We start from the raw sequence: 27,407 nt of genomic DNA on the forward strand, positions 1-27,407 counted from the left end.
ACGGCGGAACGCGTCGCTCCGCGTCCCCGACCGCGCTGGTCTCGCGCTAACTCTCGCGGCGCTCGTCTCGGGCTCGCGGCGGATCCCGCGTTCGACCCGGCTCCGCGGCGGCCCGGCCAATGGCACCTCAAAGGAGGGGCGCTCCCAAGGCGCCCGAGGGCAACCGGGCAGCTGACCGCCGGCGCCCGAGCAGGTACTGGGCAGCTCCGGGAGCGCGCGGACGGCGGCGTGGGCGGGGCCTGGTCGAGGGAGAGGGGCCTGGTCTGGAGGGGCGGGGGCGTGGTGTGGCGGGGCTGGGGGCGTGGTGTGGCGGGGCTGGGGGCGTGGCCCGGCCAGGAAAGGCTGGACCTAGAGTGGGCGGGGCCTTTCCCGGGACGGGCCTGCAGTGTGGGTGTGGCCTGGCCTCGAGGGGCGTGGTATATGCTTGGGCGAATCGGGCTCTAGAGGGGTGTGGTCTGTCTGGAGGGCGTGGCCTGAAGAAGCCCGCGAGGCCCGCTCCAGGAGGGTCGGGGCTGGGTTGGGGGCGGCCCAGGAGGGGGCAGACCGTCGGGAATCTTTTCTGACCTCTCTCACCCATGTGTACCAGGGGGGCCCGATGAATGAAAAAGTGATCTCATCACGTAGCCTTCGAGGGGATTCTGCCTGAAGCTTTAAGAGCCAGGGGTGTATTTTAATCATTCAAGGATATATTACCTTGTCGTCGTGCTTGCCCCATGGGCCATGAACCTTGCTCCAAATCCCCTTCTGTTTTGGCAAGATTCTAGGGGTGCAGCTTGAGCAAGCTTACCCTGAACAGGGGTGCTTATTTTGAGGAGACCTCCAGGGGAGTGTTGCATCCGAATCTGGCCCAGGAGGCTGTTTTTTCCCCTCTTGTCTCTGTACCTTCCTCTCTGTCCCTTACTGTCTCAGCAGCGGGGCTGTTCCAGGCGAAGGTGTCACCCACAGCTTTGCACCTTCAGTTAGGGTTCCAGCCCCTGCTGCTGAGATGGGCGGGCAGTCTCCCTGCCCCATTCGGAATTGGGGAAGAGAAATGATGGGGCCACCGGAGTGAGGTGTCCACCCTGGTCTAATTAGAGGAGGCCAGCTGGGCTGGAGGCTAGACAGCAGTTCTAGGAGTGGCGGTGGGGGTCTTTGTGTTCTGGGCAACTATGCTCCCTGTTTAAAATGATCATGTATTCACCCAACCTAGTCTGAGTGAGCTGTGCCCACCTTGGGATTTATTTAATCGGAATTTGTGTGTTTTATATATATAGCAATTTGCGGTGTGGAGAGACATAGAAAAATAGAAGGCAGGCTCTCTGCTTTTAATCATATACTTGAAGACATGAGGTGCATCTTCTGAAAGGATGCCTGGATCTCTTTTCTCATTTCTGCCAGTGCTTCAAGCCCTTCACATTTTTCTTAGATAACAGAGTGCACGGCTACTCAGTTACACACACGTGAAAACACACGTGCATGTACACAGACACACATATGCATGGTTATATACCACCCAAACACACATAGACACACATGTGCACACACACACAAACATGCCTACAACTTCTGCACAGGCAGTGTGAATACCACAGTTAACCCGGGTGGTACAGAAAGTGTCTTACTGGTGAATCATTTCTGTTGTACTTGTATTCTCTTTGTGGCTGGCTGGTGGTTTTAGTGAAGTGGGCTTGATTCATGCTTAACTTACTTCACATTGTGTGTGTGTGTGCACGCACACATGCACACGCATGTGCACTGGGACCATATGCATGGGGTTGTGGCAGTCATTTTTGGATGCAGGCAACGTGATCAGTGCCACAGACTCTGCCAGGACCTCGCAGACAGGTTCTCCATGGGCCTGGCCAGGCTGGGAGGAACACCAACAGGCAGTTCATCTTGTTGCCCTTGGGAGCAAGTGAGCCCTGTCTGGTCATATGGGGTGAGGGGCACGTTCCCCACCACATCCTCCCATGCTGGCGAGTGCCTCTGGGTTGATTGAGAGTAGCTCTGACAGCAGCCAGCATGGGAACAGTTTAAGGCTGTAACTAAGGGTGGGTGTGGTCTCTGGTCATTGTGGTCTCTGGTCATTGTGTTTCAGCACATGCAGGTGCATTTGGGTGACCACAGCTGTTTTCTGTTCTCAGCACCAAGAGTGTCCGGGCGCCTCGGGATGTGTGGAAGAAGTGGCTGAGAGTTGCCGTCCTGGGGGCCTGCACCACGTTCGTTGCGCTCCTGCTCTGGGGCAGTCTGGGGGGTGATGACAGCATCACTGAGGTCTTAGCTCATCGAAGTGAGGTCCTGCCAGGCAGGTTCATTGAGGTGCCCTGCTCCGAGGACTATGACAGTCACCGAAGGTTTGAAGGTACACGATGCTGAGGTGATCCGGGAAAGAGCAGCATGTTAACGTGGAATTCAGTGTGTTCAAAATGCGTCTTTTTTTGCTACAATGAATTGATGGGAATCAGGTTGAAAGTAGTGTGGGGGTGGCGTTGGGCAGGTGACCTTCCTCACCCCCCGCTGCTGCCCCCCCGTCCCCCGCCCCCGGTTGGTTAGCCCACACATGGACCCGGAAGTGTGGGTGTTTCAGGCCCTGCCTGTGCAGGGGCAGGCCCACTGGTCACTGCCCAGGCCGTGGCCAGTGTTTCACTGAGGTCCCCCACACTGTGGGTGCCATCTGATGGAAGAGGCGGTTTGCCTGGAAGGATGTAACAGAACTGGGATGACAGTAATGAGCAAGTGGAGCCCAGAAAAGGCATTTTCGGTCTTAGGGTGTTGTAGCTGCAGAAGACGTTGCAACAGGGAACGTAGATACCAGAGGCCCTTCCCCCATGTCGTGTGCCCCATCCCAGCACCTGCCTCCTCTGCTCGAGGGCAGCAGTTTTCAAAACCTAACCGGAGTGACTGGGTTTTAAAGACAAAATTCAGTTTATTTTTCTCTTGAGAGCAATGCTTTGGACTTGAACCAAGAAAATATTGCTAAATCCTTCCACCAAGGGGCGCCATTGTGATGCACACAAGCTGGGTTTAGACGAAGGGAGGCAAAGACGCGCCCGGGGAATGGGGGCTGCCTTTCCCTTCAGGGGTCAGGAAAGTGGATAGGTTCTGTTGTGGGCATGCTCTCTCTGTCTTGGTCAGCTTTTTCACTCTAAAGTCACAGCTTTTGAGAACGTATTTTTCCTACCCATTTAATAATTTATCAACATTAAAAACAGTTGGAATGAGGTGGAGGGGGAGTTGGTGGAGACGGGTATGGGTTTTCAGTTGGGAAGATGAGAATGTTCTGGAGATGATGATGGGGATGGTTGTACAACAATGTGATCGTAGTTAACGCCTCTGAACTGTACACTTTAAAATGGTTAAAATGGTAAATTTGGGGTTATATATATTTTACCAAAAAAAAAAGAAAGGTGGAGTGTGCATTAAAGCCTCTGGACTCCCCCTCCCTCGCCCCTCTCTCCTCCTGTAGCTGACAGGGGCTCCGCCTGCCCTGGGCCTGTGTGTCTGGGTGGTGTGTGTGCGTGTTTGCAGCGTGTGCACTTGTGTATGTGCACTGACATCGTCAGCCACTCACAACTCACTTTTTCACCAAATTATGCTTTTCATGCTCATTCACGTTGAGCCTATTGTGTCGCTGCTGGATTGTCTTCTTGAACTTCTGTCTCGCCGTCCACAGTTACTGGGAGCCGCGAGGCAGGGTCCCCACTGAGACTCTGGGTCTGGTGGCCACTTCGCCACCAGAGGTGTTTGAGGCGATGTCACTTGGTGCTTTTGTTGCCCCTGCATCTTCCTGGTGAAACTGTTCCTGTTATCAGTCTTTTCCCCTCTCATAATTCTTTTGTGTTAAAATGTATTTGTTGATATGATGTCGCTCCCCAAGCTGTCTTTTGGTTATCGTTGTTTTTGCCTTTACCTTCAACCTTTATAAAAAGCATTTTTGTGTATTAATAAAAACACCTATATTAATAGATTGTATTTAGCTCTGTGGAACTGAGGCACCCCTCCCCTAATGACCCCCACATAGAAGTTTATTTTTCCCACATGATGAGACCCAGAAAAAGGCACCCCAGGCCAGCCTGGCTCCCTGTAAGCGCCCCAGGCCGAGCACCCCAGCTCTCCCACTCAGCATGTGGCTCACATGGTCCCAGGACAATCACTCCACCTCCAGGCATGTTCCAGGCAGGAAGAGAGAAAGGAGGATGAAAGCTAAAGGTCAGCCAGCCCAGTGTGTCCTGAGAGTGTCCCAAGGCCAGGGGGTGGCCATGAGAGTGTCTCATCGGCCAGGACATATCCTAGGGCCCACCCAGTGCAAGGCAGCCAGCCTGCCCTTGGCGCCAGGATACCAGGGGCTTGCTAAGCTTGTCCATCTCTGGTGCTCTGCCTCATCCTGGCCCCATCTACCTGACCCTGGCCCTTTCCACCCTGACCCTGGCCTTGTCCACCCCAACCCAGTGGCAACCCTGGCCACTTTAACCCTGGTCCTGTCCACCCTGACCCTGGCCGTGTCCACCCTGGCCCTGTGCTCCCGACCCTGGCCACTTTCACCCCGACCCTGGCCCCATCCAAGCTCCCCCATCCTCCTCCCTCTAAGCAGCTCAGTCCTGGGTGCAGAGGCAGGAGGAAGCAGGGTGGAGTGTGTGGTGAGCACCTTGGGGCAGCTTTGCCAGGCCCTGCAGAAGGACAGTGACTACAGTTGCAAGCACAGCTTTGGTCATCCAGGAGGCACTAGCCAACGGGTCTGGATCTGTGGTCAGTGATGGTTCTAGAATACCGTGGATGCCGCCTCTGGGCTGTTTTCTCAAGGGTGGGCAGAGTGTCAGCTGCTTCAGGAGTGACCCACCTGGTGTGGCGCTGCCAGGACCCACCCCCTTCCAGTGAGATGTGTGCGCTGCAGGGAGTCTGCTTGTGCTGGAAAGTCACCGTTGCTTCTCTGAAATTCACATCTGACCGAGTGGCCTATATTTTATTTGCCAAACCTGCCCCCCTAATCCCATGGAAGGCAAGGCCCCATCCCACAAAGTTCCGTTGTCCCTGGGGAGGGCCGCCCACAGGTGAGTCCTTGACAGCAGTGGGCAGCTCTTTAGTCGGGGTTCAGCAGGGTTGGCGTCTCATCCCAGCTCAACTCTCTCCAGGCTGCTCCCCGAGGAAGTGTGGCCGGGGCGTCAGCGATGCCATCATCACCAGGGACGAAGCCCGGAGGATTCGCAGGTACACGTGTCTCTGAGTTTCTGTCCTGAACGAGCAGGAGAGTGGGGCTGTGGGTGAAGCACAGGGAATTACTACTAAAAGGATGACTTAAAGAAATTCATTAGAATTCCCTAACAATTCCCCTTTGCACTTCCAAGGCAAAGAGGGGCTTTTCTGATTTCCAGGAGGAGAGGCTGTTGTCATCAGTGATGTGGTTGCTGACGGAACCTTCCAGAGGCCTGGGCCCTCTCCAGAGGCAGCAGTTCTGGCCCAGTGGGGAGGTTGGGGGGAATGCTGTCCCGTCAGCCATTGAGGGGCCCAGCAGGTGCCTGTGTAAAGACAGTGTGTTCACCCAGCAGCCCCAGGCGGTCACTAGACTATTTTCGTCTCCTCTCCAAAACTGGTTGGGATAGCCCTTCTGCCTCCTAGCCGTGACTCATGACAGGGCAGGAAGTCTTACTCAGAAGTAGTTGGCACTGGATTCTTCCTTATTGTCTTTTAAAAACAAGATCTTGAAGCTCTGATTTTCCAACGAGGAGTTCAGACCCAAGCATGTGCCCAGTGGAGCAGCATCTGGTCCGCATGCCGAGCTGTGTCTTGAGGGGAGATGTTCCTCCTGTTTCTAGATAACATTGTAGAGGCTGGTTGGGTGGGGAGGGTCCCTGGTGTGAGGGATGGATCCAGCCCCCAGTCAGTTTCCCGGGTGTCCATGAAGCATCTGTCAAAGGCACCAGAAGCCCCTGCATCCTTGGTGACGTGGGCGGTCCTGTGAGCTGCAGCCCAGGCCACCATGTGGCCTCTGCCTCCCGAGATGATGATTACAAAGGCTGCCCCCCCCCAACCTGTGATGGCGGGAGAGGGACCTTCCAGTCCAGAGGAACCCATTCAACTCAGCACCAGGCCTCTGAGCTAAAGAGGGAAACTAAGCCCACTTGTCCCAAAGCTATGTCATACGTGGTTAAGGAGATGGTGACAAAATATTAACATTTACTCACTGAGCTTGAAAGTCAAGTCCTTTGGTCCAAACGTGATTTTGTCATAAACATTAAGCAGTCTGTTAACGTTGTGTTAGTTGTGCTGATTGATATGTGTCTAGATGTATCATAGATGATGCTGTTAACTGAATTCTGATTTAAGACGGTCTTCCCCACAGCATAGCTGAGAAGGGGCTGTCCCTGGGAGGATCGGACGGAGGGGTGAGTTGTGTGCCGTTCCTGCTTCGGTTTTCTTTTTACCCCTTTAACTTTGCTCTCCCTCCGAGGGGAAGGCGAGGGCACCGGGTGTGCCGGTCCTGCTCCTGGGAATGAAGTGCCCCCTCCCTTCACAGGAGGGCTGCCTCGGATCACATCTTTGTGTCAGGCACCCTGGCTGGGGGCAGTGGGGGGAGGTCGTAGGCAGTGAGTGAACAGAGCGGGTGACGAGCAGGGGCCCACTGAGAAGGGTGACGGCCCTGGGAATGGGAGAGCCAGCACACGCAGGAGGAGCTGGTGGGAAACGGTGAGGACCATGCAAGGTGGAGGAGGCTCCCACAGGTGCTGCATGGGGACTGTCATCCACCAGGTGAGACTGCAGGGCGTCTAACAGTGGCCCCTGAAAGATGCATCCACCCAGAACTGTAAATGGGACCTTACCTGGGAAAAGGGTCTTTGCAGATGTCATTAAGTTACGGGTCTCAAGATGAGATCTTCCTGGATTATCAAGATGGACCCTAAATCCAATGACAAGAGTCCTTGTAAGAGGAAGGCAGAGGGGGATTTGAGATCGAAGAGGAGGCCGTGTGAAGATGGAGGCAGAGGTGGAGTGATGTAGCACAAACCAAGGGACCCCTGGGACCACCAGAAGTCCAAAGATTCAAGGAAGGATCCTCCCCTGGCGCCTTTGGAAGGAGCGGGGCCCTGTCGACACCTTGATCTCGGCCTTCTGGCCTCCGGAGCTTGAGAGGATGAATTCCTGCTGTTTTACGCCTACTGTTCACGGCGACCACGGGGAGCTCAGACAGGCCAATGCAGCTCTGCAGCTCATCCGCTTCCTGGGCAGGCCTAGGAGTCCACCCCTGTGAGCACCTTACGTTGGCCGGAGTTCTCGTGCGGGCCCAAATGGGGCTCTCCCCGCCTGGCATGTGGGCCCGTAGGAAGACCCACTCTGCTCTGCGTGGTTTGGTGATTATCTTCATGAGTCTTTTATTCTGCAGACTCTTTCCTCTTGAGATCTGAAAATTAAGCTTCTCCTTTTATTTTGGTTCAGTTCAGGGGAATATTTATTAAAAACCTATTCGTCCGTGGACTCATCTTTTGCCCGGTGCTCAGCATTTACTCGGGAAGTTGTCTTGCAATGAATCATCCAGGCTTGATACCTTTAAGTGCAGTTAACGTTTTTAAAGTCCAAATTGTGTTCAGACGAACCCCTGGGCGGATCGCTGCATCCATGAGAAAAGACACCCAGACAGGGTAGAGGTGGTCCGTGCTGGCGCCCACTCCCCTCTCAAGACGTGGGAAGGCCCCCCGGAGGCAGGGTGGGCAGGGGTGGAAAACACTGGCTGTTCATTAAAGAGTTATGACCCAGCGATTCCGCTCCTGGGCATTTACCCAGGAGAACGAGAGCATCTCCCACGATGAAATGCTGTCCCAGTGTCACAGCCACTTCATTTACAACAGCCCTAAGCTGGAAACAGCCCACGTGTCCATCTCCAGATGAATGGACCAAAAAGTGACTCCTCCCCAAACGATGGGTGCCCCTTGGCCATGAGACAGTGGGCGGCGGGTACTGCACCGACGTGAGGGAGTCACAGGGAGGCAATGCTGAGTGAAAGGAGCCAGGCCAAGAGCGAGTGCACCTTCGTGACTCCAGGGCCTCAGGTTCTAGAAAATAACCAGCTGCTGTGGCAGAAGGCACCTGGGGAGGGGCAGGAGGGAGGGGTTGCAAAGGGTGCAAGGAAATTTGGGGTGATGGATGTGTTTCCTATCCTGGTAGTGATGGTGGTTTCGCTGGTGCATGCCAGCATCAAAACTTACCAAACTGAACACTTTAACCAGGAGCAGGTCGTTGTGTGTTGGTTATACCACAGCAAAGCCGGGGGAAGGGCTTGTTCTTAGACCCATGGAGGAACTGTATCTGTCGACTGTTTTCAGAATTTTAGACCAGAGAGTCTCCATTCTCAGGGCAGGAGAGAAATATCTGCTGTCACACACCTTTGTCTAAACGTCTTGACACCCAGCCCGTGTGCATCGTCGCCCTGACCCGGGTGTCCAAAGATGGGTCTCAGGAACACGTGTTTAACGTTGGTGGCTTTTAGAGCTCAGTCACCTGCCAGGCAGCCCTCATGCCGCCCTGCCAACGTCTTTTCCAGGCGTCTATCCTGGACCTGCACTCGGGCGCCTTGTCTGTCGGGAAGCACTTTGTGAACCTGTACAGGTGAGAACCCCGGGGTCGGGGGTGGGGGTGGGGTCTCTGCTCGTTTCTTAGCTGGAGACACCTGAGTGAGGCTTGCGTGTATGGATCAGAGCGGCTTCAAGTCTTGGGTAAACTGCGATGTTTGCCATCGGGCCGAGGCCAGATGAGGACCGGAAGGTGCAGCTCTTCCGAAGGGTGGGATCCTTGCCAGCTAGCTTCAGGGAACAGCTTAGTTAGGAATGGATAAAGGGGTGGGGTTGGAGGGAGAGGTGGGAGAGGTGAGTGGCAGGCCAGGCTCCTGAGAGCTGCCTCCTGAGAAGCTTTGATCCTCCCCAAGGGCCAGGAGAAGCAAGAGATTCCCCCAACCTTGATAAATGTCACCCCACCTGCCAGGTCCCTCCCTCCCACCGTCCTCCCTTTTATCACACAGTTATCACTGTAGAAGGAGCAGCTCCAAGATAATAAGGACCAGCTGGTTTTCAGGGACTTGCTGGTTAACTGGAGGAAAGGCTGAATTTAAAGGAAATAAGGAAACATTAATAAAACATCACATTTGTCAATACTCATTTTTTCACAGATACTTTGGGGATAAAATACAAACTATCTTCTCAGAAGAGGACTTCCAGTTGTACCGGTGAGGGAAGGAATGCCCAGGTCAGGAAGGGGGCAGGTGGCGGCAGGGCTGGGAGTGCTGGGGTCAGTCCTGCAGAGAACTGGCCCTCAGGTTCCTGGGTGTGCACGTGATACCCTGTCCCACGTGCGCGGACCTGTGTGTGCATCTGTTCACCTTTCACCTTTGCCAGCCCTTGTCTTTCTGTAGTGTTACCGAACCCAGGTCCAGCTGCTCGCTGCTCGAAAGCCAATTCTTGAGAGACAAGTGTTGGTGGGGAAGGAAAGGTTGCTTTATTTCAGGGGCCAGCAACCGGGGGAGAGGGTGGACTCCTGCCTGAGAACCAACTCCTGATTGCTGCTCAGGGGACAGGGGCTTTTAAAGGGGAGTTTCAGGGTTATATAGGCAGAGAGAGGGAGCAGAACAGCATAGTCAGTTCTGACAGTCAGCTTGAAATCAGTAATGTGGTCTGATCAGCGTCATCTTGGTTGTTTTAGGTACAGTTAATCTTTAGTTCCAGGGTTTGTTCCCATTTCTCTGAGGCCAGTTCTCGGAATTGTGTGAAGTGGAGCAGCTTATGTCGTGGCTTCAATTTGGTCATCATGTAGTCATCCTCCTCCACCTGGTGGGGGCTTCAGTAGCTGCAAAACAGCTCACAGGATACGGCTCAGAATGTTACCTATAGACCTTAAGGAGGAACTAAAGGTCCTTGACTTTGCTTAAGGACTAAACTATTATTATTTGGTCTCGTTTGACTATTTTCCTTTGTTTCTGCATTTTCTCACTTCTCTGATTAAACTTATTCTTTGGCTAAAGTGTTTCCACAGACAAAAGGCAGGCTGAGAACATGGGGGTCGGGGGCAAGGGCCAGAGGGTCCTGCTCCGTTTCAGTGTCACATGGTGCGGGCCCTATGGGCCCGGGGAGAATTCTTTCCTGTGTGGCTGACACCTGTGTCGTCTTGGCAGGGACCTGCGGCAGAAGGTCCAGCTGGCAATCGCCCAGGCATTTGGCATCAGCGCGTCCCTGCTGCACCTGACGAAGCCCACCTTCTTCTCCCGCATCAACAGCACGGCGGCCCGCACGGCTCATGACGAGTACTGGCACGCGCACGTGGACAAGGTGAGCGAACCTGGGGCTTGTCCACCACGGCCCAAGCTGGGTGCTGTCTGTTCACGTGGTCAGGGTTTTAGAAGTTTCCTCTCTCACTGATGTGGTCGAGGAGATAAGATTTGTTTCTCGTGTGATGAGGTGACAGAAGACTGTGAAAAGCACATTACAGAACAGTGAGGGCCTGATGGGGACCATCCTTTGCTACTTGTTCCCACACGCAGAGCTGTCTCCACCTGAGCTGTGAGCTTCGTCGGATGTAACCTGACCCGGCCTTGATTGACCTGGCCTTTCTGTCTTGTGGTCTCTCCTCGGTCCTGCGTCCCGCACCCGGCCCAGGAGGCCCCCTTCTTCCTACTTTTCACCTTTTCTGGGGAAGATTTCTGGACCACTCCAGATTCTGCAGATTCCCCTTTCTTCATCTCTTGCTGTTCCCTAGACACAGTGGCGCCTAATCAATCTGCGGTCCTGGTCAGCCACAACTGAAGCCCTCTCCCGCCTGCATTGCAGCCACTGCCCTGCCCCGCTCAGCCAGCACACGCAGCGTGGTGCCAGGGGACAGTTGGCCACGGAAACGTCTGAGGGCTGTTGGCGGTCACCCCAGCCGCGGGTGTGCTCAAGTGACCCAGATAATCTCTGTGTTGCTTGACCCTGGAACACAGGAAGCGAAGTGAAAAGTAAGGAGAGGGTTTGGGCAGAAGCTCGCAGATTGGGCTTCTGCCTGAAGTTCAGTCAGATACGCATGTGTTTATTTCATCTCGACTGTCTGAGCTCTGTGGAGGAGGGGAGCACGTAAATGTGGTTAGTGAGATTGAGGAACCCAGTATTTAATTAAATTAACTTAAATTGAAGTAGCTTTATGTGGCCAGTGGCTTGTCTGAGCCAGTGCAGCTCGGAGGGCTCGATGGAACTCGGGTTGGGAGTGTGGGCTTCACCCTAAGGGGGAGTACAGTGTCTGCTTGTTCTCTTCCCATGGGCTTAAGGTTGATCAGTGGGTTCGGTCTGATCCATCCACGATCAAGCCTCCTGTCCACCCTCACTTCATGGCTCTAGCAGCCATTGACCCATTGATAACCATTGCCCAGGTGCATTATTTCATTAGGGGACCAGGACCGAGACCTTCAGTATAAGATCATCGTAGATATTGCAGAGGGAAAAACAGGGTTTTATGGGGTTGAGGGCAAAGACGACGTGTGTGGAGGACAGACAGGTTCGCACAGCAAGGAGCCTCACGCGTGGGATGGAGTCCGGAGAATTTCCCTGCAACGAAGGAAGAGCAGCCCTCCATGTACCGGGAAGTGTGGATTCAGGAAAGACAACACTGAATGTAGCCTGGTTTGGTGATCCAGCTTCAAAGGAAGAAAGATAAGGAAGAAATTCTTCAGGCAGAGAAAACGAGTCAACAGTGACAAGTGGGGTAGCCTCAGACATCTCAGAGCCAGGAGACCTCGGGACAGGGTCTACAGGACCAGGGTGGCTATAACAGCCAAGGGGTCACTCACGCATGGACACAGCAAAAAGACATACTCGCACAAGAGGACCCCATGCATCTGCTCCTTCCCTTGAAGCTCTCCAGCCTCTAGCTCAGGACAGCTCAGGCCCCGCCGGCCTCTGCCATCCCATCACCTGCCATTACCTGCCTCCTTCCCAGGTCACTGTGTTCATGTGGGTTTGGGGTGGTTCCTTTGCAGAATCTGAGCTGGGTGGGTAGGAGAGGGTCAGGCTCCTGGACACCCCCCGCCCCCGGGTCTCTTTTATGTTTTATGCAGGTAGTGGACATGAGGTTCACTGCTGAAGCGATTCAGAAGCACTGCCCTGGGCTGTTCTCAGGTTTAGGTCACTTTGATGTTTGTTTGGTGCCCTGAGGCTGGATAAGGGGCCCCTAAATGGGGTCTTGGTGGGGGAGGTGGAGGGAGCTCAGGTCTGTGTAGAAAGTCCAGTCCCACAGATGGCATGGTACTGAGTTCATGAGAAGGTGACGGGGACTCAGTCACCTTAGCAGGCTTGCTGCCTCTCCCTCCTGGTCAGCCCACCCTCTCTCAGGAGATGACCACTGTCACGGTGATGGTGGTCTAGCTGGTTGCAGGGGGAGCGGGGCTTTTGGACTTTTTGAGCCTTGATCAAATGTGTTATGGATATTGATCTGGGGCTTCTGTGTACTGCTCCCATGGTGCCTACAGGTGTCAGTAAAATCATTTAAGAATCTATTCCTAAACACAGGAGCCTTGGGCTGTGCGATAGGGCACTGGTAGGATGACTTTGGGCTGCTGTCCTTGGACTCTTTCATTCTTCCTTATTTCTTACCCCAGTCTTGCTAATTGAATGATTCCTCAGGCTGGGAGCTGTTATCATGTGATTAAAATTCCTTGTACACGCAAGTCACTCTCTTTGCGTGGAAAAAAAAATAGCCTATCTCACTGGTTCCCTCTAATAAGTAGGTGCTAATCTGTGTGAGTTGTTATGTCCTTGGAAACAACACCTACTTCACATATAACAGACAGCAAACTCCTCTATCTCACATTGAAATCCTTACCTATAATAAGTCCTGAAGATCCACAGATGGGACAACTATCTGGCCACCTCCCGTCCCGGACTTCAAGGGGTCCTTGGGAAACAAATGATAGTGCCTCCTGTTTACATTATATCCAGGCCCAGAGGGTCCACGCTCCTATGAGCCCAGAGCACAGATTTCACCCCCCCATCCCCTGCTTTCCACCGCCCATGCCGTCTTCCAAAAGAATGTCCACGCAAAGAGGACCAGACAGGAAAGGACAGACAGCGTAGCGTGGGCACTGGGTGGTGGTGGGGGGGAGTTAGTGTTTAATGGGAACAGAGTTTCAGTTTGGGAGGTTGAAGAGTTCTGGCGATGGTCGGCGGGGGTGGGTGCACAGCAGTGAATGTGCTTAGTGCCCCTGAGCTGTGCACTCAACGATGGGTAAAGTGGTAAATTGCATGGTTTGTGTATTCTACCACAATTTAAAAGAAAGCTTGGGGTGCCCACATCTGGAGAAGGAGCGGAAGCACCACCTTTGCTCCCTGTGCTGACGCGGGAGGGTCCTGTTGGTGGGTGGGTGGGTGGCGTGGCGGCCCTGGGGGTCACGCGTGTGGGCTTCTTGGCGTGGGCTGCGCCTCTGACTGTGCGGGAACCAGGCAGGACCGCACGCCTGTGCTCAGCAGAGGGTTTTCTGTAGTTGGGAGGCAGAGCGAGGCCTGGGTCTGTCCCTCCCTGAGGAGCGTGTCCTCCCACAAGCAGATGGTGACACGCCCTCACGCTCTGCCCGCAGGTGACCTACGGCTCCTTCGACTACACATCGCTGCTGTACCTCTCCGACTACCTGGATGACTTCGGTGGCGGGCGGTTTGTGTTCATGGAGGAGGGGGCCAACAAGACGGTGGAGCCGAGAGCAGGTAGGACTCACGGGCGGGCCTTTCCCGGGATGCTGCGTTTACGGTGTATCCAGTGTGTCCGTGGAGCACATTCGTCAGAGGAGGAGGTAGGCGTGGCCACGGTCACTGAGTCACTGCAGAGTGAGTTCCCAGAGCCAGCCCCCACTCCATCCCCTGTAGTGACTCAGAAGCTTAAGATGGATGAGGCAGTGATCCTCACCTAATGTCGGTAAACCACACCCGACCTGGTGGTCCCAGAGCTCCCGCTGCCCCCAGCCCAGCTCGGACACTCAGTGCTGCTCAGTGAGCATGCGTGGAGCGAGGAATCGTCCCCTCTCCTCCCCAGGTTTTGGGGTGGGGAGGGGCGGGGATCCCTCAGGGGCTTCCTGAGGGGCAGCCCAGGCCCCGGCCCAGCCCCAGATGAGACTCAGAGACAGAGCCAGGCCATTTGGTTGTGGCCTGGGCACCTCAACTGTGCAGCACCATTCACCTGCTGCCGTGGCTCACCCGACCCCACTGCGTCACCCTGCTTACTGGGTGTGTAGCTGTGTCCGCTTCTGCCTGGCAGCAGGCAGCTCAAACCAACGAGGCTGTCCACCTGTGTTGGTTTAGAACGTTCCCGTTAGCCATGAGGCAGTCCTGCAAGCCACTGAGTCCAAATGCTCCTTGCAGTAGCGCTGAATCCACGCAAAAGTGGCTTGGACATCAGAAGGTGTAGAAAGGAAGTTAAACAGCTCAGGACTGGCTCTCTTCCCTCAGGGGGTGAGTGCTGGAGGGGGGCAGACCCAGGCGCAGGTCAGCGGGCAGGAGGGGCTCAGAACACCCTGCAGCTCCAAGGCTTTAATGGACCAAGAGCCAGAGAAGCTGCTGGTGCTAAGGCTGGGGGTCACATGTCACGTGCTTCTGGGAGGTGTCCAGGAATGCTTGTGGACTAAGAGGAGAAATACAGGTGGGTTCCAAAAACTGAGATGACTGTATTTTTGGTTACTAAGTTGCCGAGCTAAATCCCGCTTTAAAGAAGCGGGTGATAATCTAATAGCTGTTTACTGAAGAAAATAAAAAGCCAGAAAGCACCGTTGATGAATGCCGAAAGTTTCACGTTTCTGGGGTTGGGTGGGCCGTCGCCTCCGTGTGAGTGTTACGCCTTGTAGGGTGAGTTACCAGCGCCGGCCTGCTGGTCACTGCACGGGTGGGGATTTCATGCCAACAGTTTCCTCCTGGTTCTGATGACGGGTGGCCTGCCCTCGGGTTCTTCCTGGTGTTTGTGTTGTGCCCGTCATTGTCTTGATCACTCTGGACTTGGGAGCTGTCAGAATAGGTGTGGGGCTTAACTACTGGTGCATTAAAAAGGAAAGAAGGTCTTAGGCGAGATTGTGAGCCCTTGTGGGCCTTTCCTCAACAAGCTATCACGTTGACGTTGGGTTGGGTCAGCAGATTCCCGTTCCGGGTCAACAGGACGAGAGTCACTAACTCTGTCTCCACACAGACGTCACCGGGAGCCTGGCGTTTGGCGGGGAGCGTGATGCAGCTGCTCTGACAGGCTGTGCCAAAGGGGTTATCATTTTCCCTAGAGGAGTTCATTCTCTCTTATGGAAATTAACAGGAAAATATGCTGAATGTTTTCAGTTTTCCCACTTACTTTCCAGAGCCCTCCGTCCCCTCCTGTGCATCCAGGTTTCCAACAGGTACATTCCCCTTCCGCCTCAGCATTTCTTGGAGTGCAGGTCTGCTGGTGATGGTTTTTCTGAAAATGTCCTTATTTCACCTTTTTTTTCTAAAAGATATTTTCACTGGATGTGAAATTCTGGATTGGTGGGTTTTTTTCCTTTTTCTTTAAAAGAATCGTCCCTTTCCTCTGGCTCCCCTGTTGCTGTCACCGCTGTCACTGCCCCATAGTAGCTGCCTCTTTGCCACCTCCAGGATGTTCTCTAATCTCTGGTTCCATCAGTCTGACTATGATGTGCTTCAGTGTGGAGTTGTTTGTATTTATCCCACTTGGAGTATTTATCCTGCTAAGCTTATTGGGTTAAAAGTCAAAGTTTTCGTCACATTAGGGAAAGTGTTGGTCATTATTTCTTCAAATCGCCTTTTCCTGCCCCAGTATGAACCCCTCCTCTCTCCGAGGCTCCAACATGAATGGTGGACGGTTTCCTATTGTCCCACAGGCCACGAGGAGCTTCACTTTTCCTCAGTCCTTTTCTTCTCTGTTCTTTGGTGCCTCTGTTTGCAAAGTGCGCAGAAATGCTGGGGTGTGTGTGGGGCGCCCAGAGACCCCCACTCTTGCTGTAAGTCGGCGACATTTGATAACTGTGTCTGCAGTGGGGTGGCGGCAGGGGCATGCACAGATGGCGTGGATGGGCAGACGGGCCTGGCTACGTGTCTGAGGTCTCAGGTGTGACTAAAAGTGGAAAGACTGAGGACAAAACGTCCTTTAGCAACGTGAGCCTCAGAAAGTGGCGTGACTCCAGATTGCTCTGGGAAAGAGTGTTTCCTTCAGGTCAGGGGCAGCCTGGCTGGTCCAGAGGAGGGTCTGAGTTCCTGGTGTCCCCAGGCCCCCATGCAGAGGTTTCCGTGTGTCACACGATTTCTTTTGCTCCCTTGTTTCCGGGCAGAGCACGGTTCTCTGTTTACAACCAGAAAGCAGCAGACTCTGGGGTAGACTTTTCTCCTCTCTCAAAGATTTAGCAGTTGAGTTCCTGGCAGTGACCTTTTGAAGAGAAATGAAGTTGTCATGGGACACTTGGGGCAGGGCTGTGTGGCAGTGACGCGGCAACTACAGGATCCCGGGGCTCCTCCCACACGATTCTTTAACAGTCAACTCGTTTGTCCTAAAAAATCTATGGTGGGTGTATGAGGCCAGTTAAATATGGAAGCCCATAAACACGGGGTTCTCTGAGCACAGGTGGGTGGAGGACCCCCGCTCCAGGACGCTCAGAAGCAGCCTCCCGAGTCCTGTCTTTAGCTGCCCTGGAGGGAGCTACAGGCGCTGGGTGTCTGTCTCGACACGTCTTTCCTGATCCGTTGCCAAAACATTGTCATCACCTTGCAGGGTTTGGTTTTGTTTCATGTGTGATTAGAAATAAGATCATAAAAAAAAAAAAAGAAAAGAAAGAAGACCATAAAGTGGGCCCGAGGAGGTCACATGGCTTGTAGAGGCCCCTGGGGGTGGCAGCAGGGCCTCACCCCAAGTCCAGGTTGCCCCACAAAGAGCCCACGGAGGCTGGGCTGGGTGCTTGGGGTGCCCTTCGTCCTGTGCGAGGGCTCTCCTGCTGGTTTGTCTCCAGCCCCCGCCTTCCTGCATCAGCTGTTTCTCCAGCCTGCCCGGTTGGTCGTGTTGCTGCGTTGGCCTAAACACAGGTCCTCTGAGGCCCGGCCACGCATGTGGCCTTGAAGTCATGCTCTGCTCTCCTCTCTCCCAGGTCGGGTGTCCTTCTTCACCTCGGGGTCCGAGAACCTGCACCGGGTGGAGAAGGTTCACTGGGGCACCCGCTACGCCATCACCATCGCCTTCACCTGCGACCCCGACCATGGCATCGCGGACCCAACGTTCACGTAGCCCCGGGAGGCCTGTCCAGCAGCCCTACAGGGAAGCAGCCACGCTGGACACACACCCCTTCCCTCTCGCTCAGCCCATTTCCACTGAACAAGGTGCCTTACGAATCATCCTGAATTTTGATTTGCTAACATTTGATCATTTTTCAACTGTGAGTAAGTGGAGGGAACCAGTTTCCCCTCACAAGCGTCAGCGTTGGCTTTGCTATGCTGATGTGGGGCCCGGGAGCTGGCAGGGCCAACATGCCCTCCTTTTCTCAGGAAGGGATCCCGTGCCCGGGGTGGAATCCCCGTTTGTCAGCAGACAGAGGGTCATTACCCAGCCACTGGAGACCGACTTAAGTGTGGATGAAGCTGAGTGGGGCCAGCAGCCTCCACTCGGGGAACCAGAATCAGCATTATGGCACCTTGGAGAAGGTTCTGGGGGCAGGCGGCTCTGGGAGCAGCAGCTGGAGGGCTGATACTGCTGGATTCTGGGTGGAGGCGAACATCTGATGTTCTGGCGACTCTGGGCAGAGCCCCCAACACTGCTGGCCACTGAGAGTCACCCTGGCACCATGTTCATGCCAGGCTGGGCTCTGCCCCATCACCAGACAGGGTCCCTGACACAAGGTCCGAGGGTGTTCCCAGCGTGGCCATCCACAGCTCGCCTGGGGCCTTCTGCCAAGCTGAGGGTCCGTCTGCTCAGGTTCAGGTCTTAGCAACCCTCTTCTCGTCCTGGAGCTGTCCATGCCTTTTACATAAAAGTAACAGTCAGGGGAGCCAGGAATAGTAAATAAACTGGTCATGGGGGAAGCCTGGGTAGCACGGCCCCAGGATAAGGGCAGCATGTCCATCAGTTGGCTTCTGCCAGGGTCGGGCAAGGTCCCAGGGCCGCCCCACAAAGCAACTGGCCTGGGGTTTGGGCATCTTCTGGGAGAACAGCCGATCACCCGCTGTGAGTGCAAAGGGATCCCCAGAAATGGCTCTGGGAGCAGGACTCTCCCGGCCACCCTGACCCAGGAGGAGCCTCAACACTTTCCCCTTCGCCCACCCAGCATGGACCTGTGGACACGGCCACCGCAGCCCCACATGTTCCCCACACTCTGCAGTCACAGGGCTGCTTGGGCTCATACCGAAAGGGGCAGCATTCCTGGACCCTGGGATGAGCCATTTGCGTGGCACCTGAGGAGGCTCCATGAGGGTCTGGAAGCCAGGACCCCTGGGTCCGCCCCTTGGTTTGCCGGGTGTCCCTTCTGCACCGTGGTGATGATATGCGTGTCTCAGGGCTGTAGGGGCCGAGCTTCCACGTGCAGACAGTGGCTTGGGATCTGCTCCCTTCTGGGTCATGGTTGCAGTTTCCAGAAAGGCAGGGCCACCACCCACATGATGGCCTGGATCGTGGTTCCTGTTTTTAAAGGACTTTGGGCAGATCTGGGAAGGATGAAGCCCACGCTCTGGGTGGCGGGCAGGGCTGACCTTAGGGTTGGCGATGCTTTGGGGACACTGTCTCTAGGCTGCACCAGCCGGCCTCAGTCCTGTGCAGGAAAAGCTACCCCCTCCCGTCCAGGTTGTCCTCTGGCTTCTCCTGTCTTGGGTTTTCAAAGGTTTGTTGCTCTGGTCTCAGGTTAAGATGCGAATTCCGACAGGAAAGCCCCGTGCAGGCCTCACTTTGTTCTATAACCTTCATGTTATCTGAATGACGCCTTACCCTCGGTGTGAGGATGGGCAGACGTTCTCGGGTATTCCACAGCCCACGTGGCCACTCACTACATCTAAGGAGGGGGGGTCTGATGGTTTAGTTGTGGTTGAAGTGCTTTGGAAATAAGTAAGTTATTGGTTTTAATTGACATTCTTTGCTACTTATCCTGTTCATAATCATCACAGAGGTACTTGGACAAAGAAATAAAGATATTTGGGCAAAAGCAAGAATGTCCTTCTTTTCAGAAATTCCCTGGCGGTCCAGTGGTTAGGATTCTGCACTTTCACTGCTGAGGGCATGGGTTCAATCCTTGGTCGGGGAACTAAGATCCCACAAGTCACTCTGTGTGGCAAAAAAAAAAAAAAAAAAAAAAATGTCCTTCTTTTAAAATAAGAGAAGATGCGTAGCCCATGCCGGTGACCTCCAGAAGCGCTCACCTGGGGCCGCGTGGGCATCTCCGTCCTACGGGATGGTCCTGACTGAGAGCAGATGTGGTGTGTTCCAGGGAGAAGAGGACGTTCCTGGCACGTCCTCTGCTGAGTGATTTATTTCCTAATAAAAGTGTTTAGTCTAAATCAAAGAACATGAGCATTGGTCTCACTGCTGGAAAGAAGGGGTTGCCGCTCCGTCTCTCCTGGCGAGCTGGCCGCCAGGGCCAGGCCTGAGCACGGCTGAGCCTCCGTGAGAGCGGAAGCTGAAACATCAGGTCAGGAGCTGACCCAGTGGGACGGGGTCCGAGCCAGCTGCGAGTTACCTCACCTGCCCCGCGCAGGAGAAAATGGCAGAAGATCACAACGTGCCAGGCAGGGCGTCCAGGGAGGGCATGCAGGGCAGGTGTGGCCCCACCATTTGTGTGGGAGTTGGGCTTGGCCAGTGCAGGGAGGGTGGGGTCCCTTGTGTCCACCTTGAGGCTGGGCACCTCCGCTGTGGAGGGCCTCTGCTTTCTCACCGGGTGGGCAGGTGTGGCTGACCTCTCGCCTTGCCTTGGGGTTCCAGGAGGCTCGGAAGGTGCTCGGCAGCGACAGACAGCGGGACCGGGCGTAAGCGTGGGCAGGCGGGAAGGATGTGGCTGTGGCATCCCCGTGATTAGGGCGGGGCCGGTGGGCAGGGGCCGCAGAGCAGGGCGCCGTGGCCTCGGGTGGTTGTCGCAGGGGCCACAGAGATGCCGCTGGTGGGACGGCATGGGGGTTGCTGTTTATAGAAATCTCCGCAGCTGCCCAGCCTGTCTCAGGGCTGGCCCCAGAGCAAAACACCAGCCTGTTTGTTCCCCTTTGAGTTACAACTGGAACCACCTCGAATGGTCTCGGGATCCATGCTGGTTCTCAGTCCTGATCTTCTAACCCTGGAGCCACTTCGCTTCCGTGTTCTCTCCTCCAACATGGTCTTCACAGGAGAACTGGGGACCGAGCTGCCCCAGTCCCCACCAGCCCTCAGCCCCCAGGCAGCACTGACTCCCGGGCATCTCTTGGGCTTGTGCTGTGGGGCCTCGGGCGCAGGTATTTCTCATGCAGTCCAGGGAAGTGGTCCCAGCCACCAGCCCCCTAATTGGCGGCATCTCTGCCCCAGCCGCGGGGTACTGGCTCATTTGCCTTCTGAAGTCACAGCGTCTCAGAGCCTCCCACACCTTCTAGAGGTTTTCACAGGGAGGAAGAGTTTGGGGACACTTCTGCTTATCCCTGAGACTGGGGGCCGAGGACCCAAGACCCCAGCAATGTGAGTCCTGAATGATGCAGCGTATTCCAGAAACCAAGCCAGTCACACCAAACTCAGGGCCCTGGCAGTGCTCAGCCTGGAAGGCAGGGGCCGGGGTGTGTCGGGGGGAGGCAGGCGGGGGCAGGTGGGAGCCGCAAGAGTTTATCCCCCAGCATGTGTACAATCTGAGGAGTGTTGACAAAGTACAAAGCAGTAAGACAGATGAAATGACATAGCAGATTGCGGCCAAGCAGGGGAGAACACCAGTGACCCAGATGTCAATCGAACTTCAGGCCTGAGGCTCCCGGTGGCCCCAGGGAAGAGGGAAACATCCTAAGTCCACATCCAACCCATCTCGGGGTCTCCTTGGATGCACTGACACATTAATACCAGTTTCTTATCTTGATCTTGAGTTTAAGGCCCCCATTCCGCCCCAGGAATGGGCCCTGCAGGCTCCTGTCTACTAACTCAGCCCCTAGTAGCCCCTCTGTACCCCTGTTCACCCTCGGGGGCCTGAACCTCCTCTGCTGGCCAGCACACCATGCTCTGCAGAGTGGCAGGGGAGGCTCTGGACCAGCACTGATGGCTGTGCTCTGTTCCCTGCAGATCTGAGGCCCCACCTTTGTTGCAGCAAAAAATAAAAATAAAAAAATAGAAATGAGTAAATGGCCTTAGGCACATACCAGCCAAACAGGCCTGAAAGAGTTAAGCAATCTCAGTTATTCTTTAGCTGTTACTACTACCACTTGTAGCTAGACTTGTCCTTCACAAAGCTAATTACTTTCTGATTCCATAGGAATTATACTCTGTACCTGGCGTCCTTCTCCCCCTACACTTCCTTGTAGGATTCTGCATCTCAAAAGGAAGGTCACAGCGACAACTTCGGGGACACCAGGCTGGGTCGCTGAGCTGCCTGACACCAGCTTTTGGCTGAAAATTTGCAGAAGAAAAAAAAAAAAACAAGACCTTCATTGCTTTGAGACTTATCACCTACCCATAGACCATGAGCCCTGGAATATGAAACTCTCTCCATTCCCAGGAAAAGGGGGGCACAGTTCTCAAGGCGCTAGCCTGCTGTGTTCCCCCTTTGCCAGGCAAAGAATAAGAAAAGCTATCTTTCCCGTTCCTCCAAAACTCTGTCTCCGTATTTCTTTTCAGCATCGGTGCCCAGAGAGCCAGGATTCTTGGCATCACCTCTATGTTCCTTCCATCTCAGCACCTTTGAGGCCAAGCAGATCCCAATGGAGCTGGGGGTGCAGGTGAGCCCCCATTCCCGAGAAGGCCAGGGAGGGCTGGGCCTTGCCTGCCCCAATGCAGGGCACCTCTCCCACCCTGCAGCATGTGGGTCATGGCTACCACCCCCCATCCCAGTGAACACACAAGGTGGAGGCTTGGAATCTTGCTGCAGCCACACACCTGGCCAGGTGCCCAGCTTGAGCCCCCTGCCCCCACCAGTCGTCCCTGGGTTTCCCAGGCCTGGGGGCATTCACCTGTCTCCTCCCATGCCCCTTGTTAAAGAACAGACAGCTGAGGAGGGTCTCTTAGGAAAGGCCCCATTCCTGGGAAATTCCGGTGAGAGGAGGAGGGAGGGGAGAGAAAGGGGGAGGTGGGTGGGTACCGTCCAGGTTCTCTGCACACCCAGGGTGGGTCCTGGACCAAGACGTCCTCCCCAGGAAAAAGTGGGCCACGTGCTTACACCTGCTGCCCCCTCCCAGAGTCCCCAGCCCCCGACAAGCTCTCCCTGCCCACCCCATGTAGCCAAATCTCCCCCTCCCCCTGCCCTTACCTGTAGGGGCTGCAAGGGGCTTAGCAGGACTTGTGGGGTGAGGTGGACGTGGCAGTGAGGTGGGGGCCACGCAGTGGGTGCTCTCCTGTGCCCGTGTCTCTATGAGGCCAATGCAGGGCGGGGGTGGAGTTGCTGTTCCCTGGGGACCCCTGCCCTCCACGCCCCACTGGCCCCTTGGAGCCCTCGCTGAGGCCTCACATCCAGGGTGTGTGGGTCTTGCCTCCTGGGGCATGGCATCAGGCACACACCCCTCAGAGGGGGAATCCAGACCCCTCAGCCAGGTCAGGACCTGCCCACGAGACCCCAGCTAGCACCCCAACCTCGCTGCCAGCTCAGGCAGCCTTCCTGCATCCATCACAGGTGGGCATGTGGGCTCACGTTGATCCTTCACACCTCCCCCCATCCCTATAATCACTCGTGCACCAGGACCACCTCCCGGCCACATTTCTGGTGGAGAAGGCTCCTGGCTTCCAGCTGCCTGCTGCCCAGCCTGGCGCATTGTGGGGCACACAGGGTCCATCCCAGCTCTGCCCAGCCACCATGGGCTGGGGGGAGGGGGCAGGATGAGGAGAGGGGTGGGGGGCGCTGGGAGGCTGAGGGCAGAAATGGAGGTCCCCCCCCACCCCATCAGACCCCAGTCCCAGCCCTGACTCGCCCCGGCCCTGGGGAGTAATCTTGGTGCAGGGCAGCCAACTCTGAACCCGGGCAGCCTCGGTATTTCACACTGACACATAGTTTTGGGGTGAGACCAGACTCTGGGCTTTCAATCACGCTGCAGGGTACCTCGAGCCACAAAGGGCAAAGGCAGGTGGATGCTCCCAGCTCCTGCGGGTCCCAGGTCCCATGTGGCCTGGTTAAGAGAATTTTGTATAAAAGATGACCCAGTGGTGAGCTCGCCAAGGGGGCCACCTGAGGGCCAGGGAATTTGCACATGGAAGAAGGGCAGAGAGGGGCTGGAACACTGGACCGGAGTCCCCAGGCCGCCTACCGCCCCAGCTGCCTCCTGGCTCTGACCCTGCTCACCACTCAGGCCTGCCAGGCCTTGGTCTCCACAGCTCCAGGAGGGGAAAGGTGGCAGGACAGAGCCATCCAGCCTGGGGGCCCGCTCTGGGCAGCTCAGGGGATGGGGCTCTCCTCTGGGCCCTCACGGGGTCCCAGGAGAACTGGCTCCCACCCCCTGTGTGGGGCTGGGCCCTCGGCCGGCCTGGAAAAGGCAGGAGTCTGGAGCGCCTGGCTGCTGGCCATTGGCAGCCTCTCGGGCTTCCTGCTCAGAGCGTCATCTGTCTGGAATTCCAATGGAAAAAACCCTGCTCTTGCAAGTGGGCCCTGTGGCTCTCAGATTCCTGGTTTGGTGGTTTGCAGATGTATGGGACCCAGGCTAGATTCTGGTCATCCCCACCCCCTGCCTGGGATGGGGGGCTCCCACCTTCTGCTGGCTGAGCCCCCTCCTTTCTCTTGCATGCTGGGTGTGTGAGTGAAGGTGCCGATGAGCTGAGGGCTTTCTCCAGAGCAAGAAGGCTGGCCCTCCAGGTGACCTGGATCAGGAAGACCAGTCAGCTGGGCGTGTTCAGGTGTGGAACCAGGTAAGAGTTCAGGTCTCTGCACCCCTGAACTAGGCCACCCTACCAGGCAGGGCCACTGTCACTGTGTCACCCATGGCCCTAGGCACTGCCCCCCAGAGCTCCATTTGGTGAGGACAGTCTACAAGAGCAGAGAGCTCCCTAGGCAGGTAAAAGTGATGTGTCTACTGGTTGTAGGTGCAACTCAATTCCCAAAGAATGACTTCCTGGAAAAACTAGGAGTAGACGAAACTTTGGACTGTGTGTGTATCTTTGTTGATGAGTAATTTACACAAAGTGCAGCAGCCCTGGGCATGCAGCCTGGTGACACGCACTCTGTGCGCTGGTGCATCTCCTTGTGGAGCTGGGCTCTCCCTGCCTCCACCCCTGGGGACCCACAGAAGGTGGCAGGGAGGGGCTCAAGGCACAGGTCTCTGGACTGGGCCAGGCCACTCTCCTGGGCCTGTAAAAACCTACAGGTCAGCAGCCAAATCCCGGCCAAGCCTGAGCCTCTTGGAAACTGAGTGGCCTGCGAAGCAGGAATGTGCTGCACCTGGTAAATCCATCATCCATCATCCGATCCTCCGCCACTAGGCTCCTGGATCCCTGTGCCTTCTGTGAGCTTGGCTGTGAACTCGGCTGTGAACTCACCCGCCTCTGGCTCCTTCCCCACCTTCCACCAACCCCCTCCCCCACCTCCAGGAAGACGGTAGACAGAATAAGAGGGGTCAGTGGGTCCCTGGTGGAGGGACAGTTTGTCCATTCATTCATTCATTCCCCACTGGGTGCTGGCCGCCACTGTCCTGGTCACAGGCCCCACAGCCTGCATGACCCCTGTCCCCACTCCTTGTTTTTGCTATAGGAACCGAAGGGAGTGGGCTGGAGAAACTCAGGGAAGAGGGTGCAGGGGGTGGGGGTGGGGCCGGGGACATGCCCCAGGCCTGGCACACGGCTCCCTCCCGATGCAGCTGGGCACCCAGTCCCCATGGCTCTGTGCCCAAGGTCTTCCAGAGGAGTTTCATGCACCACCCCCAGCAAAGGCCTCCCTGCCCAGCCCGCACTCCATTAACCCAGCTTCAAGGGAGCCCCCCCCCCCGCCGGAACCAAGTCCAAATTCACAAAACCTTCCATCTGAGCACAGTGTCTCACAAAGGGATCCCAGTAGCCGTCTATGAAAAGAAATTCGTTCCCCCAGTGCAGGGTGGGGGTGGCCCTGGGGCAGTGGTCGGGACTGAAGTGAGGGCAAGAGTGCCTCAAAAGAAAGCCGTAAGGAGCACCGTGGGCTGAGCCTGGCCTTGGCATTTTGCCTCTTCACCTGCAAGTCTGGGTGTTGGGTGGATGGCATTGAAATGTCGAGACCTCGTATATCACCCTGAGTGACCCTCAGCCCGAGTGCTCATCCGTCAGACAGCCGACAGCCCTCCCGTCCCCACTACTGGCCACCACTGCCCTGGAGGCCAGGGCTGGACTCAGACAGAAGGCGCACTCAGCTCCTGGCATCCAGGGCTGTAGCAGGAGTGCCGGCTGCTCTTCCTGGTCCTCCTGTCATTTCCCACCCCTCCCCCTCCTTTCTCCCCTCATCCCTCCCCTTTTCTCCTTCCTCCTCCCTTCTCCACTCCCCCGACTGGCTCCTCAGGCCAGGAAGGCGGTAGCCCCAGGTGAAGCCTCCAGGTTTCAGGAGCTCGGTCTGGATCTGATGCTTGCAGAGTGGACAGGGACACTGTCACGATTTTCTTGAGTGGTGGCCTGTGTCCCCCTCCCTCCCTGGTTATGTGTAAAGTAGCTCTGTGCACAGCTCTGGTGGTCCCCTGCTCAGGATGAGCAGATGCTATCATCCAGGGCGTCCAGTGCAGGCTGTTGGGGGACTGGGGGCCCTGACAATGGGAGAAGGATGCCCAGGCAGAGGCCCACGCCCACACTGGCACCTGTGGGGGCCTGAGATTCTGGGGCAGGCAGGCAAGGGACGGGATGCAGGCAGCGGAGCAGCCCACGCTGGTGCCGACAGCACCTGTGCCCACCCCAGGGGGGCCCTGCAGGACCAGGCCCCTCACCACAGGCCCAAGAGCATCTCAGGCTCCAACTGTGGTTGGGGAGTGTGGGAGTTAAGGTCAAAGGGCCCCAGCGCCCGGGGGTGAACATCCACCCGGGGCTTCCCTGGCTCTGTTTCCAATGACCTGCCCCCCACAGCGTCCACACTGCCAGATCTCCAGCAAAGCCCTGTGGCCTTAAGCATCGGATACCATGAGGGAATCTGCAGAGTGAATCCCGGGTTCTGAGCCCTCCTCCCTGCCTTTGAACTGTTGGAAAAGAGTCGGCATGCGGAGCAGCCCCAGCCTCCCAGCAGGATGTGAGAGCAGCCAGACCTGTGGACATGCCTGGTCAGTGCCTTCCTGGAGACAGGGGACGGGAGACCTGGTCGGTGCCTTCCCCAGGTCACAGAGGGTGGTGGTGACCTGGTCAGTGCCTTTCTGGGGACAGGGGAAGCTGGCCGAAAGGGTTCCGATGACCTATAGAAGCAAGACGATCCATAGTGAACATGGCCGTGAGGATGTCCCTTTCTCTCGAGGGGCCCTGCCGGCTGCCCCTCCCTCAGTACATGTTGCCAGGTGGGGAAGCCCCAGGTGGCTGGGACAGAACTGGAGGTGAGGAGGCCTGCACTCACTCCCGTTGGAGGCCAAGGTGATGAGGATGGGAAGGGGGGTGCCCCTGCCCCCCACAGCCTGCGGGCAGCACTGCCCTCCCCGCCCCTGCCCGTCTGAGCAAGGCCTATGGCCCTGGCCCCACAGGCGCGTGACTCTGAGAGACGGTCACCATCGGAGCTGCCCGTTCTTAATCCGAGTTTACCCAGAACAGCTGCTCTTTCGTCATAAAACAGTGCCTGCCCCGAGGGAGGGCAGCATGGGCAGGACGGAGAGGCCAGGAGGACATGAGGACAGGAGCCCTCACGCAGGGCAGCTGGAAGGAGCGGCAAATACACAGTCCTCCGGGAACAGTCCAGAGGTTCCAGAGCAGCAACGCCTCCACACAGATGCGCACACGGGCGTCCACGGCGGCTCTGTTCATTTGGAGAAAATGTGGCAGCAGCTCAAATGCCCAAAACCGACACATGTTCATCCAACGGGGCACATTCAGCTCTGCCCAAGCTGTGCAGCTGGGCGTCTGTTCCCGGAATGTGGTGGGTGAGGCTCCTCCATGCGGTTGGAGGCCTTCCAGCAAAACTGGAGGTTTCCGGGAAAGAAGGAATTCTACCCCAAGACTGCAGCATCTTCTCCTGCCTGAGTTTCCAGCCCACCACCCCATCGATGGACCTCCGACATGCCAGCCCCTTAATCGCTGAACCAATCCCTTCATAGAACCTTCCATTATTTATGTCTGTCCTAATTGGTCAGTTTCTCTGGAGCTCCCTGCCTGACAGATGTCTCGAGGCTGGATTGTGATGATGGCTGCACAGCTCTGTCTTTTCACTGAAAATCGTTACT

The 27,407-nt window shown here is 56.0% G+C and overlaps 1 protein-coding gene across 3 annotated transcripts; it reads left to right on the top strand.

The window, feature by feature from the left end:
- The first annotated feature begins 11 nt into the window (after window positions 1-11).
- Window positions 12-27,403, top strand: OGFOD3 (2-oxoglutarate and iron dependent oxygenase domain containing 3). 3 transcript variants are annotated; one of them, XR_003791858.1, is made up of 12 exons: window positions 12-193; window positions 2,124-2,341; window positions 5,109-5,184; window positions 6,317-6,359; window positions 8,510-8,574; window positions 9,131-9,187; window positions 10,130-10,283; window positions 13,556-13,679; window positions 17,078-17,306; window positions 21,742-21,842; window positions 23,850-23,952; window positions 26,116-27,403. XR_003791858.1 is itself a non-coding variant. In XM_029211065.1 (9 exons), exons 1-9 carry the CDS (start codon window positions 120-122, stop codon window positions 17,212-17,214), a joined length of 948 nt encoding a protein of 315 aa, XP_029066898.1. In that variant the 5' UTR covers window positions 12-119; the 3' UTR covers window positions 17,215-17,323. The 3 variants fall into 3 exon arrangements, 2 of the variants coding, with proteins under 2 accessions (XP_029066898.1, XP_029066897.1); XM_029211065.1 differs by lacking the exons at window positions 21,742-21,842; window positions 23,850-23,952; window positions 26,116-27,403 and having other exon boundaries at window positions 17,078-17,323; XM_029211064.1 differs by lacking the exons at window positions 17,078-17,306; window positions 21,742-21,842; window positions 23,850-23,952; window positions 26,116-27,403 and having other exon boundaries at window positions 13,556-16,760.
- Window positions 27,404-27,407: the final 4 nt, after the last annotated feature.

The sequence above is a fragment of the Monodon monoceros genome, unplaced genomic scaffold (assembly GCF_005190385.1).
Source record: "Monodon monoceros isolate NGI ecotype Baffin Bay Population unplaced genomic scaffold, NGI_Narwhal_1 Super_Scaffold_9, whole genome shotgun sequence".
Taxonomy (NCBI): Eukaryota; Metazoa; Chordata; class Mammalia; order Artiodactyla; family Monodontidae; genus Monodon; species Monodon monoceros.

Excerpts from the sequence above, each read along its gene's own strand:
- OGFOD3 (XM_029211064.1), top strand. The coding sequence starts at position 120 with ATGGCACCTCAAAGGAGGGGCGCTCCCAAGGCGCCCGAGGGCAACCGG. Across the intron at positions 2,342-5,108 it reads CAGTCACCGAAGGTTTGAAG|GCTGCTCCCCGAGGAAGTGT; the intron begins GTACACGATGCT and ends AACTCTCTCCAG. Across the intron at positions 6,360-8,509 it reads TGGGAGGATCGGACGGAGGG|GCGTCTATCCTGGACCTGCA; the intron begins GTGAGTTGTGTG and ends CGTCTTTTCCAG.